General features: G+C 35.5%; 1 protein-coding gene across 1 annotated transcript in view; it reads left to right on the plus strand.

Moving 5' to 3' along the window:
* Positions 1 to 18,769, plus strand: part of Ush2a (usherin) — a 770,052-nt gene that overhangs the window by 264,650 nt on the left and 486,633 nt on the right. Inside the window, exon 20 of the mRNA XM_071619727.1 lies at positions 1,983 to 2,213. Within this exon, the coding sequence (XP_071475828.1) occupies positions 1,983 to 2,213 (231 nt within the window). The remainder of the gene's footprint in view (positions 1 to 1,982; positions 2,214 to 18,769) is intronic.

Genomic DNA, 18,769 nt, shown 5'->3' on the forward strand with positions numbered 1-18,769 from the left:
TGAAGCATGCCAGGCCCCAAAGTATTTGAGGGCACTGGGAACTTGCTGCTCCATGTCTGAGGTCACTGCTGATGACCAGGCACTGTTGCTTCAGGGACAGCAGTGCTCCTGACTGCTTCAGGACTTGAGGCTGCCCAGAGTCTGTTGTGCCTGGACCAGAGTTTGTCAACTGCTGACGTACAAATACTCTATTTGGTTTTCAGAGTGGTTTTCTACTTGTTTGTTTGTTTTGATTTATATCACTACTAAGCTTGACAAAAATCAGAAAATTGTATATGAAATGGCTTTCTGACCGAAGAAGATATAGAGTGGGCAAATAAGTGTATGACAAGATGCTCCACATCATATGTTTTGAGGAAAGTGAAAATTGAAACAAGGAGGCAGCACAACACATTCCTTTCAATGGTCAAAATCTGGAACACTGACAAGACCAAGGGCTTCTGAGGATGTGGGGAAACAGGAACTCTCATTTATTGTTTGTGGGAATGCAGAATGGAACTTTGGAAGACAGCTTGACAGTTTCTGCCACAACTAAACATAGTCTTACCATATGATCCAGCCATTCTGCTTGTTTGGAATTTCCCCAAAGATGTTGAAATATTGCATCTACACAAAAAGTTGCAAATGCATGTTTATAGCAGTTTTATGAATGTTGAAACTTTGGACTCAAGATATTTTTTTAGTAGATAAATAAATAAACTGTATATACAAACAATGGAGTATTGTAAATATTATTAATTTGGGTTATCAATCATGAAGAAAATCTTACATGCATATTAATGAAAGAAGTCACTTAAAAAGACTACATACTGTGTGATCCCAATATGTAACCTTTTGGAAAAGGCAAAATAAGCAAATAAATATTTAAGAGAGTAAAGTGATGAATGGTTGATAGGGGTTAGTGATGGAGCATGAATGGCAGGCACAGAGGGATTTTGGGGCAGTAAAAACACTGTAGGATACTATAAGAATGGATACAGGTCATTATACTTTTGTTCAAGCCCTTAGAATTTACTAAACCAAGAGTGAATCTTAAGGTAAAGGATGGAATTTGTGTGATAATGATGTGCCTATGTAGGCTCATCAGTTGTAATAAACCACTCTGGTGAGAGATACTGGTAATGAGAGAGGCTGTGCAGGGGCATGAGATATGCCATAACACTCTGTCATTTCCTCTCAATTTTGCTGTGAATGTACAACTACTCCAAAAATTAAAGTCTTAAAAAATTACTTTCTGACTCCTTAAAAAACAACAATAACAACAACAAAAAAATGATCTCAGAGATGTGGTATCCTAGGTTCACTCTTCCTCTGTTACCCAATTGTTTTGCACAAATTAGTGACAGTTCACCCTGCCTAATTCTTCTCAGACCCTACTCTTATTTCCCCAATAGTCCATCTCAAACACATGCTCACATAGCACATTGAATAGCTATAGCACCTCTATGAATTGTAGCACCAAGTTGATGAAATGTTAAATCAAGGGACTCTGTCTTTTGTGATCAGAACTAGCCTTTGGCTGCAGGCCTCACTGGGGAATTCTGTAGCTCCTAGGTAAGGCAGCTCCCACTCAGCCAAAGGGAATTCTGAAAAGCTGGGGTCAGTCTATGAGCCATTGAAGGCTAAAAGGTGCAAAAGCTAAGGCAACGGAATACATGCATGCTAAATGGACTCTAGATGGGACATGAGCAGTGGCTACTATAATCTATTATTTATTTAGAAAAAAATTGAGAATTACTTTCAAGAAAAATCAATCTTGGAAGTTTTTGATTAAGAATTTTTAGTCATTTAAGTTGTGTTTAGTCACACTGGATATAAACCATGCTGTATTGTCAGTTCTTAGAACCATGTAGATACTTGTGACCACAACTGGATTTTGAGTGTGATGTACACAAATGCATGCACTGTACATATGTGTGAATATTTGTGTCTAGAGATAGAAACCAGATTCTTGAATGTAACACAAATTTTCTGATATTTAGCACCTGCCCTCCTGAGGCCTCCTGTGGTTAAAGGAATTAATGGCACTACGATTCACGTGAGGTGGTTTCTACCTGAAGAAGTAAATGGTCCCTCTCCTCTATACCAGCTGGAAAGGAGAGAGTCATCCCTACCAGCTCCCATGGCCACCATGATGAAAGGAATCCGTTTCACAGGAAATGGATATTGTAAATTCCCCAGCACCACTCACCCGGTCGGTACAGACTTTACTGGTAAGAGTGTTTGACACTGCTTTATTTAAGAAGTGCCAAGCATGTTTTCTATTGTTTTGCTATTTTCCATTATTTTCATATCCCTTTACAATGAATTTTAACTATACTATCGTAAAAATAGAAATACCAATTCAGTCTTCTTATAACCATACACTGATTGTGTCAACATGTCCATATTTTTAGTATTTGGGGGGGCAAAATGTGAGGTGAGTTAAAGAAAGATAAAAGCTGAGGAGAAGCAGCCTTATTGGACCAAATATGTACTGGAGATGACTCTAAAACATTATTAAGACAAAAATGTGTTTCTCGGAGTATCATTTACTGAACCTTGGGGGTGAATAGGTTGGAGAAATGCCCCATGCTATGTGAGCTTCTCAGTGTATATCAGGTCATTAAAGCTGTCTAAAAAGAAAGATAAGGAACAGTTAACTGTATCTGGGTAAACATTCTGACATATATTTGATGCAGTTTTTCCATTTCTCATTTCCTCTCTATTTTTAATGAAACAACTATTAATATCCCATGTTTTGCGGAGCACATTGTAGGAAAACTAATTTCGGGGAAAAGAATCTTCTCTGGACCAGGACTATGGTAAAGCAAGGGAGGCTCTTGGCTCGGGCACAAAATTTTAAGGCATTAAAACACCCTGGACTAATATAAATAATATTTTAATGAAACATTTTAAAAAAATGAAAACCAATGTAAAAATTCCACAAGAAAATCTAAACAAAATTTTAAATAAAGCCAGGATTGGGCTCTGTACCTGTGTGACCCTGCCTCAGTTGCCTTATCCTACTTCTGGTCTTACTAGTACTATAATATTCTGGAAGCCCTATGGCCTCTGTGAATTACAGATCCTAACAGAACTATTCTAGAGTAATTCCAGAAAACTATAACTATTAATGATACATAGTTTACTTTTTAAATTTGTATTTGATTTTTGTCTTTTCTATTATTTTATGGAAAATATTGGCAAGCAGTTTGTTTTACCATGAGGCTGGCTATTGAGGTACATTTGTAATGGATCATGATTATATTATAGCTGAAATATAATGAGATTAATTCATGCTTAACTGTTTTCCAAGTTATATCAAAATCATCACTAAGTATTAGTAATTGAACTATTGAATTCTCCTGAAATGCTCTACTTCTGCTTACTGTTCTTAAATGGCAAAAAGAAAAAAAGTAGGTATATAAAAAGTTATGCATAGATAATAATGAAACCCTTTTCTCTGATGGAAGTAGAAAGTAACTCCCTGGTTGAACATTTAGTTCATGATATGTTTTTTCAAGGAAATAGCATATGTTTCTAGTCAGCAGTTTCTACTCTACATAGATGTCAGCTTGGAATTGCAGGCTAGCCAGCAGACAGATTTTTGATGGGATCGCCTACTGTTGCTGCAGTGAAAGATAGAGTGGCCCGTCTACCGCTAATAAATTTAGTAGTCTTCAAGTCTCTCTGGCTGGCCTCATACTCTGAGGTGCACAGGCTAGGGGCAGATGCAGTGTCTGGGAAGTTTTCCAACTTCCTCTTTAAAAAAGTTAGGCCATAAACACGGGCCTCACTGAGTGGTATCCTTCTGTCTGTAATAAAGTGTCCAGCTACACAGAAAATATGCTTGGAGTACACATCAATTGAAGGGAGGGCAGAGAAATCACAGTTTGGGCTCTAAGTACTCCCTAGAGCATCTGTGATTTCTGGAGAATATGGTGTTCAACGATGCTCCGGCATATTCTAGGACATTGCTGATTTCCTTTGTATTGGTTGCCTTTCTTTACTTGTAAAGAAAGTAAAATAACTTGTAAAATAACCAGGTCTACTTTCAGTTGTTACTTGGATCCTTTTGTTTAACTGCCAGATTTGGTAAAATAGTTTTATTAAGAGGGCTCATGGCTTAACTAATCTCACATAATTAATGATTTAGGACATATTTTCGAAATTAACTTGGTAGCTCTGTGTAAGCTTGTATCTTTCCTAAAGAGAGAGGTAAGTTTATAAGAAGTCTTTTATATTTGTTTTGCTCATATGTATATTTTTTTTCATTTCCCCCCACTTTATTGTTGCATTATAGTTGTACATACTTATGAGATTTGTTGTTACATGTTCATACATTCATGTAATATACAATATAACACTGCAATTTAGTCAATGTCATGCCCAAGCACTTCCCCTGGACACCCAATGGTACCTTTCCCCTTTGATTTTTATGATTATTTTATATTGTTTCATTCAACCTCTCAGCCACCCTATAGAATAAGTATTTTCACCCTCAGAGTACATGAGGGAATGAGGCTTGAGAAAAAGGCTTGCTCATGGTACAGTAGTTACTGAATTCCATGGTTGAATCATGAATTGGACACTTCTGATTTAAATGCCAGGGCTGTGCTACAGTGGGGATGAGAGCTTTTAAGAACTGTTCTTAGGAAACTGTGCAATGACATGTTAAAAAAGTAATTCGTATGAATAGGAGGTGAAATAATTATCAAATATTTCATTCTCAACACTGCTAAGTGTTTTGGATCTGTTGTTACTTTATATGCAGAAAACAGTAAGTAGAGTTAACATTATTTATCTTTCTATTTGTATTCCCAAAGATATTGGGGGATTTTTCTCCCACACCAATTAATTCCAGAATGCTTCTATAAGCTAGATTGTTATGTGAAAGAATCCATTCCTTTCCATTTACATAGTTTCCAGATTCTGAGAAAAATCTAATAAAATCTTGGCAACATCTAATATGATAAATTATATGTTAAACCTAAATTTATGATAAGTTGAGGTGTTCTTTATTTTGGATTATTTATTTAAAATCTCAGACATTAAAATGATTCATGAAATGTGAATGGAAATATCAATTAACAATCAAAGACAAATATTTGGTAGTGTATGTTATTATACATTTTTCAATAGGAAAAAAAAAGTCAGATTTTGTCCATCAATGACAGGGTTTGTTCATGTATTCATAATATATTTCATACTCATATTGAAAATCTCACTATAAATATCTCATTTCACTATTAGAAATGAATCTCGTATAACTGACTTATCTTTCATACCTGCTTTAAATATTTTTACCTTATAAAATATAACGATAACATTTCAAGCCTAAAATATAGAGGCTTCCAGAGAAAACCAACAAGTCACTATTAGAGGCAAACCAATCTGGATCTCAGCTGATTTCTCAGCCCAAATCCTCAAAGCTAAGAGGTCTTGAGATAATATATACTGATCTCTGAAAGAAAATGGATGCCAACCAAAAATACTATACCTAGAAAAATCAAGCTTCAGAATTGATGATGAAATAAAAACCTTCCATGATAAGCAAAAGTTAAAAAGAATACATGACTAGAAAGTCTACACTACAAAACATACTCAAATGTTTTATGAAGAAGAAATGAAAAATAAAAGTGAAAACCAGCAAAGGGAGAAACTATACTAGAATAATAGGCAATCAAAGGAGAAACTAATTTAAATTAAAAAACAGAAATAAAATGACAGGGAATAAAAATCATTTCTCAATAGTAACATTGAATGTAAATGGCCTAAACTCATCAATCAAAAGACATAGACTGGAAAATTGGATTAAAAAACCAAGACCCAATAATGCACTGTCTCCAAGAGACTCACCTCATAGGCAAAGACATCCACAGATAAAAGGTAAAAGGATAGGATAAAAACATATCATTCCTATAGTATGCTCTTTTAAGGTCTTCAGGGAATAGTCCGAGAAGGGCAATAGCTGGGTCAAATGGTGGTTCCATTCCCAGCTTTCCCAGGAATCTCCATACTGCTTTTCAAATTGGCTGCACCAATTTGCAGTACCACCAGCAATGTACAAGTGTACCCTTTTCCCCACATCCTCGCCAGCACTTGTTGTTTGACTTCCTAATGGCTGCCAATCTTACTGGAGTGAGATGGTATCTTAGGGTGGTTTTAATTTGCATTTCTCTGACTGCTAGAGATGGTGAGCATTTTTTCATGTACTTGTTGATTGATTGTATGTCCTCCTCTGAGAAACCTGTCTGTTCAGGTCCTTGGCCCATTTGTCGATTGGGTTATTTGTTATCTTATTGTTTAATTTTTTGAGTTCTTTGTATACTCTGGATATTAGGGCTCTATCTGAAGTGTGGAGAGTAAAAATTTGTTCCCAGGATGTAGGCTCCCTATTTACCTCTCTTATTGTTTCTCTTGCTGAGAAAAAACTTTTTAGTTTAAGTAAGTCCCATTTGTTGATTCTTGTTATTAACTCTTGTGCTATGGGTGTCCTATTAAGGAATTTGGAGCCCGACCCCACAATATGTAGATCGGAGCCAACTTTTTCTTCTATCAGATGCAGAGTCTCTGATTTGATATCAAGCTCCATGTTCATAGCAGCACAATTCACAATAGCTAGACTGTGGAACCAACCTAGATGCCCTTCAATAGATGAATGGGTAAAAAAATGTGGCATTTATACACAATGGAGTATTACTGTGCACTAAAAAATGACAAAATCATGGAATTTGCAGGGAAATGGATGGCACTAGAGCAGATTATGCTAAGTGAAGCTAGCCAATCCCTAAAAAACAAATGCCAAATGTCATCTTTGATATAAGGAGAGCAACTAAGAACATAATAGGGAGGAAGAGCATGAGAAGAAGATCACCATTAAACAGGGTAGAGAGGGGGGAGGGAAAGAGAGATAGAAGGGAAACTGCATGGTAAAGGAAGGAGACCCTCATTGTTATAAAAAATTACATATAAGAGGAAGTGAGGGGAAAGGGGAAAAAAACAAGAGAGAGAAATGAATTACAGTAGATGGGGTAGAGAGAGAAGATGAGAGGGGAAGGGAGGGGAGGGGAGGGGGGATAGTAGAGGATAGGAAGGGCAGCAGAATACAACAGACACTAGTATGGCAATATGTAAAAAAGTGGATGTGGAACCGATGTGAATCTGCAATATGTATACGGGGTAAAAATGGGAGTTCATAATCTGCTTGAATCAAATGTATGAAATATGATATGTCAAGAGCTTTGCAATGTTTTGAACAACTAATAATAAATAAAATAAAATAAAATAAAAAGTAGGCCAAAAAAAAAAAGAAGTTAAAAGCACAATAGATGGTCCTACTTAAATCTAAACAAAACAACAACAACAAAAAAAAACATATCATTCATATGGATCTTGTCAACAAACAGGGGTTTCTATCCTCATATCAGATAAAGTGGACTTCAAGACAAAGTTAATCAGAAGGGACATAGAAGGCCATTTCATACTGCTTAAGGGATTATATATCGAGACATAACAATCATAAATGTTTATTCTCCAATCAATGGAGCATCTATGTATATCAAACAAACCCTTCTCAATTTCAAGAAACAAATAGACCACAGAACAATAATACTGGGTGACATTAACACACCTCTCTTATCATTGAATAGATTCTCCAAACAAAAACTAAATAAGGAAGCTATAGAACTATAAGATATAATTAATATTTTAGGTTTATCAGATATATATAGAATATTTCATCCATGAATGACTGAACACACTTTCTTCTCAGCAGCGCATGGAACCTTATCTAAAATACACCAAACCTTAGGCCACAAAACAACTCTTAGTAAATATACACACACACATACACACACGCATACACAGATAATATCTTGCATTCTATCAGATCATAATGGAATAAAATTAGAAGTCAATGATAACATTAAAAAATAGAAGCTACTCTAATACCTGGAGACTAAATAATAAACTCTTGAATGACTAATAGATAGCTGAATAAATCACGAATGAAATTTAAAAAAAAATTACTTATGGCGAGGACTGTAGCTCAGTGGTAGAGCGCTTGCGTAGCATGTTCAAGGCACTGGGTTTAATCTAGAACCACATAAAAAAATAAATAAAATAAATATATCCTCTTTATACAGCTACAAAAATAAATTTGGGGAAATTTATTTTTCCAATAAATGGGGGAAAAAAAGTCATGCTTATTATTATTATTTTTTCAGGAAAGCAGAGTAAATCCACTTGATTTATGCAGAGTTTCCTTCTTTCTGTGTAATGCTAGTAATCCAAATGGAACTTGGTAAAAACAGCAACTAAACTATTTCTCAGATTGGCATTCCAAAGGTGACCCTTTCTCTCCTTGTAACTCCCCCGCACCCATTATAAAAAACAGATCTGTGATCATTTGGAGGAAGATTCCACTATTGTAGTGTCCCGATGCCAATCACGCCAGCCTTTTAAACTGCCTTTACCGGTGACCCTGCCCAGAAATCAGGAAGTGCCTTTGGGGAGATCTTTGTAGCAAGCCACTGGGGAGACAAGCACACATGTGCACCTGATGTAATTCCCTTTTATTTGTCTTCACGAGAAATGTGATTACTGATGTTGAATATCTTGCAGATGAGAACTCTGTACAGTTTCTTCATAATAATGCTGTTCAAGGACACTAAATGATTGTCATTCATTTTTGTCTCAGTATTCACCTTCCCCCACATGGCTAAACTAAAATGCTGTAGGATACAAAATGCAATTCAATACCAAGTAATGAAAAGAGAAATGCAGGGCTCCCAAAATATTCTTTAAAACCATGTCGTTTTTATCTGTTACTCTGGTGTTTATGCTTTATTATTATTTTGTATTTTTTTTTTTTTTGTGAATTGGGACATTTAAGTACTTCATTAAAAGAAAGCTGATTATAAGCAGTTCTAGGGAAGGTGCAAGTAGGGCAAACTTCTTCAGATAGACTAATTAGTAAAAGCATATTAATTCTGACCTTCAACACCCTTGGTGGCCCAGTATTTGTTTTCTTCAGAGTGGGAGCAAGTAATTTTGCCCAGGAAGTGCTTTTTAGAAATAAAAAAAAAGACAGAGCAAAAACAACTAAACACAACCCCAAGTCTTTCGGAGGAAGATTAAAATCACAAATTGTGCTCAACCCTTGATGGTAGATTTTTTTTTAGCCATAGTCATTAAAAAACAAATATGAGGCCTAGCAGTTTGTCGAAGAGGCGGTAAAGACAGAAGGATAAAGACAAGAGTAGGGACATGGAATGAAAGCAAAGTGAAGGAGAAATGGCTTTTAGACATGATGAGACCAGTGTGTTTTCTGAGTGTGACACAATCAGAAGAGACGAGGATGTCTGGTTGAGTTCATTCATACAGACTGAGAGGGAAAGGGGTCCAAATGCATCCTTCTTCGACTGACATAAGTGGGACTAACCGAGGATAACTAGGGATATCAGGGATAAACTTTACAGTCTCTAGGTCTTAACTGCATTTAATAGTAAAGTATAATTATGTGCTTAGGAAATGCCTTCAGATGACATTGATACAAGGGAGAGTATTATTTTTTCCCACCTACTAAATTTATCATAAAGTCCAGCTTCTGAATGCATGTGTTTTAACCTTTGTATTTTTAAAGTGATTTATTTGAAGTATATTTCTATAATTTTGCTCTTTGTTTGAAATACTCATTGTAGGTATCCAGTAAGCTAAGCTGTCACTGAACATGCCAATACTGTAGAATAATATTTTCACTGAAACAAATTTTTAGTTAACTGCAAACACTCTTTTAATCAACTTCAACATATATTTTTCATCTCTTTTGTTATTTAAAAAAGAGATAAATTCCTACCAATTCACGCATTATACACACTCATGTCACATTCATAAACACACGCTTTCCACTGTGTCCTGGGGTTCTTATACAGGCTGAAATTTACCTTCTTAAGTTGTCCAGTGACTTTTCTTCTAATATTTTGAGCATTCCAGAATCTTCTCAATGACTTCCCTGCTATTTTTAAAAGTGTCATCTCTTAATGACATTCTGTACTGAAATTGACACAGATAAATTTGAATTCCCATTTCATCCAGCTTAAATAAATAGAGTAACTTTGAGCAGAAAAAAAAAAATCACTGTGGTTACCAGTGGTAGCGAAGCTAGTACCTCAGAAGGGGATGGCTTTCGATTTTATAAAATGAATGTTTTATATAGGTAGTTTCTTCAGAAATTTTAAGCATTTAAAGAATTATAGTTATTTTATATGTTAGGATAAATAAAACACCATTAAAAAAGTATAAATGATTTTATTTCTACTCAGAAGACTCCAGTGATATCAATGCAGAAATACAGTATCTTTCAAAACCCTCAGCTAGTGGCCTGAGGAAGTGTTTTACAAGATCATGGATCACGTTGCATTTGAGTGGGGGAAATTTCAATTAATATTTGACCCCACTGAAGGTCTGTACATTGAAGGATGTCTGCAAACATAGCACTCAGGTGTTTGAAGACATGAGAGGGGAGGCTCAGAGGCTGATACTCTCCCAACCATTGAGCAGTCTCTGCTGGACCTGGAGTGCAACTTTAAAGAGGAGGTATTGACACTAGGATTGCTATATGTATACACATGGATGTATAACCAATGTGATCCTGCAATCTGTACACGTGGAAAAATGAGAATTCATACCCTATTTGAATCAAATGTATAATATGTCAAGATCATTGTATTGTCTTGAACAACTAATAAAAAAATAAATAAAGAGAAGGTATTGAAGAGGAAGGGGACGTCGGGGAGGAAACACCTGCTTATGCACTTAGGCCATCTTCATCATTCCAGGCAGCGGCAGCCACATCATTCCCACAAAGAAAGGGCATCACAGGAGGAATTTCATATAAGAAACATATGGGAATCATTTAATGATCCTCTCTCCCAGGCAGGCAGAAAATTGGAAAATGAAGGTGTCCCTGTCTCAGCTTTATCCCTCTATTTCCTTCTCTGAACCTGTTCTGTTCTTTCTCCTGTGTTTGCTATCCACAGTGAGTGCTGCAGATTGCATGATAGAAACCTGAGCATGTCCTTAAACGCTATTCCTCACTTCCCTCCTCAGATTCCTTCCATTGTCTCTCCTCTGGACATTCTTGGGTACATCTCTTAGAACTATGCATCATTCTACAGCTGCCAGCTGCTGTGGGCCTTTCTGCCCACAGTTTCACTCTTCCCTGTGCCTCCTTCAAACTAAGGATCTTTCTTAATCCTTGTTTAAAGCTTTTCAATAGATTCCCAATAAAACGTGCTGCACACACTCTTTTCTGCTAACCTGCTACCTTCTGTCCTCCTCTCTCCATCCATATACATCCAGGTTCACTGTCCAGCTCTGTGGTCCTCTTTCAGTGCACCTGTTGATGTTCTCCCAGATGCCCTTGTCTTTGGCCAAACTGATACCCTTACCTGTTCTGCTCTTCCTGTTGGCATGCTCTTCTCTTTCCTTTTACTTCAATAACCACTATAAATAGATTTCAAACAGTCCTCATTCTCTTCTTGTATCAAATCTGAGTTAGGCATCTTTCCTGTATACTACCACAGATACCAAGAATTTCTCTATTATAGTCCTTGCCATACTCTATTAGAATTGGTTTCCCAGTTATCTGTGTACCAAGTAGACAGAAAGGATAACTGTCTTTTTGACAAGTTATAACATTTTGGGCCTTGCACAACATAGGACACCTACCAGATGTTCAGTAAATGTTTGTTGAATGGAGTTAACTAAATGAGTGATAGACAAGGAAAACCTCAATGAAAAATCACTTAACTATGAGAATTACTTAATCGTGTGATTCACTGTGATTGAAAGTATATTATACATTTTTAAAAGCTACCTTTTTAGGAATTTCGATAGAGTTTGGTCTCCATTATTCTTACATGCAGAAATAGATTTAAAATCCTATAGCACTTAGAGATAAAACAAAATTCATATTAATGATCCTTAGTTGATGGTGACATTGATTCTGTGTTGATTGCTGTAACTATAGTTATACCAGAAATTGTTTTTTTTTTTAACCTAGTTATCACACTGGATTTCTGGGAACCAGATTGTTGCACATCTTTTAGATATAGGATCTCTTTAGGCTTATTAAATTTTGAGGTTAATGAATATTTTGACACTTTTACCTATACATATCATTATAGCTTATTGCAATAGGTTTAAGATGACAGTCATAATAAACATATACAGTACAATGAAAAGCACTTTTAATTTTGAAAGTGCTTTATAAACAACAGTGATCAATGCTATGAATGGATTAACAGCATCATACTGATTGAATTCTATTTCAAGGGCAATGGAGGTATTGATGTTGACAATCTAGTTCATAAGGATGAGGGTAGTAAAGAGTGCAGGTTCTGGATGCAGGCCTTCCAGGTTTAAAAATTGGCTCTCTGGCACACTGGGGTGCCACTTGCATAAGTCTCTCCCCCATTCTAAAGCTCAGTTTCTTCATCTGCAAAATGGACTGTTGTAAGGTTTCAATTCTAATAAGTAGGACAAACAGTACCTTAGTGTTCATCGTTATGTATGCATTTATGGTTAATGTTCTATAATTCACAACTTGAATTATGGGAATCTCCATTTCATATATATATATGAATATAAATATATAAAATATAAAATATATATATATATTTTATGTGCCTAAGCCACATAAATCTTGAAGATACTCTTTTATGACCTTCCTCTACTACATAGCCCTGATTGCTCATTTCATTTTATGTAATCTATGAACCTCTGACCTTTATTTTTATGTTTTTTAGTTACCTTTCTTCTTTCTTTAGGACTTACATTCTCCATGGCTCATCTCTGAACTTGTGGTGGCAATATTTAAAATTCAATATGCATAGGTAAACCTAACTCTATTTCCCCCCTCATATTTACCATCTATTTTCTTAAAAAGTAAGACTGTTAGCTGGTCTATTTTCTCACCTACCTGTCATGTCATAATCCTCTGCCATGTGAATCTTTCTGTCTTTATTGTAAATATTTTCTTCAAGATAGTCAACAATTTTAACAGAGTAAACTTTTAAAAATCTTTACCCTATATACCAATAAAGTGTGTTGTTGTTATTAAGAAACATAAAGAAACTTAATGTTTCTTACCAGGTTTTCTCTTCTATTTTCTGCAAACTGTGTTTCAAATCTTTGTCTTTGCTTTCTATATCCACCTTCATGTGAAGGAATTCAAGCATTCACGCAGTCCACATGCAGTTCTTTCCCAATTTCCCAGATGCTGACTGGTGTTGTCAATAAGGATAGTAAGCAAAATAAGTACAGTCCCTAACCTTAAAGAGATCATAAATCAAACACACAATTAATTAAAAGTGACTTCTGTCTACAGTGGTGAGCATGTCAAAATATCCTTCTGATGAGAAAAATAAAAGCCCGACAAAAATTCTTAGTAGATAGTAAGGGCATCATTGAATAACTACAACTACCAGGACTTAGAGGATCAAGATCCCAGAAATAAGGAACATTCCTTAGGTGAACCTTTTATTTATCTTTGTTTTTTATATTATCTTTCATTTTCTAATATGTATATTGCATAGTCTAAGAAAAGTATAAACAAAAATATGATTTACTTACCAAGAAAAGGGGTTCTGGTAAACATGCCAGGCTTTGAGTTGATATCCTAGTATTAGTTCTGAGGGAAAGCCTTAATTCAGTTCAACTACTTGATAGGATAAAAGTTATTTTCACACCAGAAATATTTAAATATTCACTGATAGGAAACCAATCATAGACCCCAGAGTCTTATTTTTTATCTGCAGTGTTTGGCATTCAATCTAAAATTATCAGACTTACCAAGAAACAGGACAAAATAACCAAAAGACAAAACATTAAAAAACATAGATATATATGCTCAAGTAATTCAGATATATCACACACAGACACACACACACACACACACACACACACGTGCATGTATGTATGTGCATTTAATGTCCAGATACAATCTTTAAAATAACTGTGATTAATATTGTCAAAAATAAAATTTGCAGAATTTAAACAGGGAGCTGAAATATATTAGAGTAAGAATTCTAGAACTGAAATAGCAGCTGAAATTAGGAACTTACTAGATAGAATTCCAATTTCATTTCTGGTATAGTAAATGACATTTGCTTATTATCTTAAACAACTATGAAAGTTGAATAAAATATACAAAAGCCTGATTTGCAGCCATTTTGCAATGATAATGCAGAGGTGCTCTGTTTGAATTAAGGGGCTGAAAGGAGGTGAGCTACATATTTGTTCCAGCTTTCTTCTCAAAGGCATTTTCCAAACTATGTACTGGAAATATGGAGCCCAAGCAGAGGAATAAGTATCTCCAGCTGAGGAGGAAAAAAAACAAACTGGAATTCTGGGCTGCAAAGATAGCTTAGACTTGGGGGGTGAGTTCCCAGAGGATATAGCAATATCAAAGTATAATGCCAATGTACCCTAATAAAGCCTAATGCTGATCCTGATAAAGTCAAAGAAAGTAACCTGGTAATTTTACTGCCTGAAGCAAAATATTATATCCTTTAATAAATTATAAAATAATCCAGAACCCTTACTAAAGTATATTTTTATTGTAATTATGACACATATTAATCATACAGATTAATGGGCTTCATCATGATATTTCCATACATTATACATAACACGTTGATCATTACAAGAATCATCCATCCTTCTATTTTTTTCTTTCTAGTGTGCTGCCCAGTCCCTAGTAATTCCTATTCTACTTTCAGTTATAATATATATATTTATATTTCTTTTGTTTCTGTTTTTGCTTAAGTCTTCATATCTGAGAGAGGGCATGTGATATTTATCTTTCTGTGTCTGCCATACTTAGGTGAACATTATGGCCCACAGTTCCATCCACTTTTACTGCAAATGACAGGATTTCAAAATATTCTTTATGGCTGAATGATACTCCATTGTGTGTACATATCATGCTTTCTTTATCCATTCATCTAATGACAGGCACATAGGATGATTCTATATCTTAGTTATTGTGAGTGGCACCAAAATAAACATGAGTGTGCAGTATCTCTTTTGTATTCTGACTTCCTTTCCTTCAGATACATACCAGGAATAGGATAACTGGATTGTGATATTTCTATTTTTAGTTTTTGAGGAACCTCCATACTGTTTTCATAGTAACTATACTATCATAGTAGCTATACCAGCTTTCTCCACATCCTCAGCAAAATATTTTATTTTTAAAATTTTAAAATTTTTTGATAGTAGCTGTTTTAACTGGCAAGATGGTACCTCACTGTGATTTTGATTGGCATTTCCCTGATGGCTAATGATAGCATTTTTAATATATTTGTTGTTTATTTATATTTCACTCTTTTGAGAAGTGTCTATTCAGATCATTAGTTTTTATTTATTTATTTATTTTTTGGTTGGTCTTGTACCAGAGATTGAACCCAAGGGCATTTAATCACTGAACCACATTCCCAATCCTTTCTATTTTGAGACAAGTTCTCACTAAGATGCTGAGACTGGCTTTGAATTTGCAATCCTCCTACCTCAGCCTTCTGAGCTTCTAGGATTACAGGCATGTTTCACCATGCCCAGTAATTATTTGCCCATTTTTAATTGGATTATTTTGTTTTTCAAGTTTTTAAAAATATATTCTGTATATTAAGATAATAGCTGGCAAATATTTTTCCCATTTTGTAGGTTATCACTTCACTGTAAATTCTTTTATTAGCTGTGTAGTTCAGTATAATTCCATTTTTAAGTTTTTGCTCTTGTTTTCTGTGCTTTTAGAGTTCTTTGTAGGAAATTGTAGCCTATTCTAATACCATGAAGTTTTTCATGTTTTCACATATAACTTCAGAATTCGGATGTGACATAAATGACTTTGATTTATTTCAATTTGATTTTTGTACAGAGTGAGAATTTCTTGTGCACATGGACATCCAGTTCTCCTAGAACTGTTAAACTGTCTATCCTTTCTCCAATGTGTATTTTGGGCAACTTTGTCAAGCATCAATTGACTATAGACATTGATATTGTTTTTGAGTTCTCTCTTGGTCTGTGTCTTTTTTTGTGTTAATTTTGTTACTATAACTCTCTAGTATGTCTTAAAATCAGATATTGTGATGCCTCCAACTTTGCCTTGTTTGCCTATGGTTTGTTTAGCTATTGGGGTTCTTTTGTGCTTCTGTATGAATTTTAGGATTTAAAAAATAGTTCTGTGAAGAATGCCATTGGCATTTTGATGGGAATTGGGGAACTTCCTTGAATCCGTAGAATCCATTAGATAGTATGAACATTTCAGCTATAGTAATTCTTTCAACTAGTAAACATGGGAGAACATTCCTTTTTTTTTCTTTCTGGCCATCTTCATTTTCTTTCATCAGAGTTTTGTAATTTTCATTGTAGGGGCCTTAATTTCTAAGTTTATTTCTGTGTATTGTATTTATTTATTTTTTGTGGCTATTGTGAAAGGGACTGCTTTCTTGATTTCTTTTGTTATTGGTGTATAGAAAAGTTACTGATGTTTGTATGTTGGTGTTGCACCCTGCTTGTGTACTGTTGTGGTTTGATTTGAGGTATCCCCCAAAAGTTCATGTGTGAGACAATGCAAGAAGTTCAGAGGGGAAATGATTGAGTTGTAAGAGCCTTAACCCAATCAGTGGATTAATCACTTGATAGAATTAATTGAGTGGTAACTGAACGCAGGTGGGATGTGGCTGGAGGAGGCCAGTATTTGGGGTGTGGCTTTGGTGTATATATTTGTATCCTGCTAGTGGAATTTCTCTCTTTCTCTCTCTCTGCTTCCTGATCATCATGTGAGCCCTTTCTCTCTGCCACCCTATTCTGCCATGATGTCTTGCCTTATCTCGATCCCTGAGGAATGGAGCTTGCTGTCTATGGACTGAGACCACTGAAACAATGAGCCCTCAAATAAACTTTTCCTCTTCTACAGTTGTTCTGTCCTTTAATCACAGCAGTGAAAAAGCTGATTAAAACATGTACTGAATTCATTTATTAGTCTTAGTGGCCTTTTTGGTAGAGTCTTTAGATTTTTCTCTATAGAGAATCATATCATTCATTTACAAATAGGAATAAAATCGGCGGCGGGCGGCGACCGGCCACCGCGCCTCCTGAGCCACTGGGATTACAGGTATGTGCCATCACACTGGGCGTTTATTTAGGTTTTTAATCAAGAAACCTAAAGCTGCCAATCAGAGCTTCTATCTGGCATGAGATGACCAGGTTAAAACCCTAAGAGTAAAACATAACTTTTAAGTTTTGACTAATACACTCCAACCAAGGGGAGATACACTGGCCTCAGGCTAGTCATCACAGGTCATAGGTCCACAAGCCAAGTATCATCCTCACAGGTCACAAACAAAATGAGTAATATGTATACACAAAGTGAGTACAAAATACATGTTCCTGTATATTCCAGGGGAGTAATGCCCATTTCCCATGAGCATACAATGCAGCAAGGAGCACACAAAAAGATACCATTCACTAACCCACAAGACAGTGGAAGGAATAAAAGCCCTGTGCCCTGGAATGGAGTGGAGGCTTTGTGGACCAGGTGGCATCCAGGCCACACCAGGAACATGAGTGGATATCGAGGTGCATAGGGAGGGATCTTCAGGGTTGGAAAGGACAAAATGAACCAAGACACAGCCACAGACCTACTGACTATTCAGAGGCAGGAGGATTGCAAGTTCAAAGCTAGCTTCAGCAAAAGCCAGGTGCTAAGCAATTCAGTGAGATCCTGTCTAAACAAAATACAAAATAGGGCTGGGGATGTGGCTTGAATGTCCCTGAGTTCAATCCTTGGTATCCCTGCCACCCCCCCACATCCCCCACAAAATAAACTAAGTTTGAGGCAGTCTTTCAATGATAAAAGTATTTTTGCTGAAAAGATCAGAAACTATTCTACTTGGTGCTTAATGAAAATGTTTTGAATGAATGTAAATACAAATTACTGTCATTTCTTTATATTAATTCAGAAGTTATCCGTCAAATAAATAATGATTTTCCAATATTAAAAAAAAAACCCAAATAGGAATAAATTATCTTCCTCCTTTCCTATTTATGTGCTTTTTATTTTCTGATTGCTCTGGCTAAAAATTCTAGTTTTATATTGAATCAAGAGCGGGGACAGTAGACTTTCTTGTTTTGTTCCTTATCGAAGTGCTTTCAGTATTTTTCCCCCCATTTAGTATGATGCTGACCGTAATTTTATCATATATCATCTTTATGATGTCGAAATATGATGCTTATATACCTAATTTGTTCAAGGCTTTTACTGGGTGGGAATGTTGAAACTTATCAGATGCTTGTTCTACATCCATGGAAATGGTCATGTGATTTTTATACTTGATTAATTTATGTCATGTATTATGCTTATTGACTTGTGTCTATTAGATCATCCTTGCATCTCTGGACTGAAACCAACTTGATCATTATCTATGATCTTTATAATGTGCTGCTGATTTCATTTGTAAGTATTTTGTTGAAGATTTTTATAGCTGTATTCACAATGGATATTGTTCCATACTTTTCTTATTTTGTTGTATCTATGTCAGATTTTCGTAGCAGGGTAACCATTCGCTTCATAGGATGAGTTTGGAAGGGTTCCCTCCCTTCAATTCTGTGAAATAATTTGAAAAGCTCTTTCTCTCTCCTGTTACACCTAATGGTGTTTGTTTTACAAAATTATATGCTCCATTATTAGATGCATATAAATTTATAGTCATTATATCTT

This window comes from Marmota flaviventris, chromosome 12 (genome assembly GCF_047511675.1).
Source record: "Marmota flaviventris isolate mMarFla1 chromosome 12, mMarFla1.hap1, whole genome shotgun sequence".
Classification (NCBI taxonomy): domain Eukaryota; kingdom Metazoa; phylum Chordata; class Mammalia; order Rodentia; family Sciuridae; genus Marmota; species Marmota flaviventris.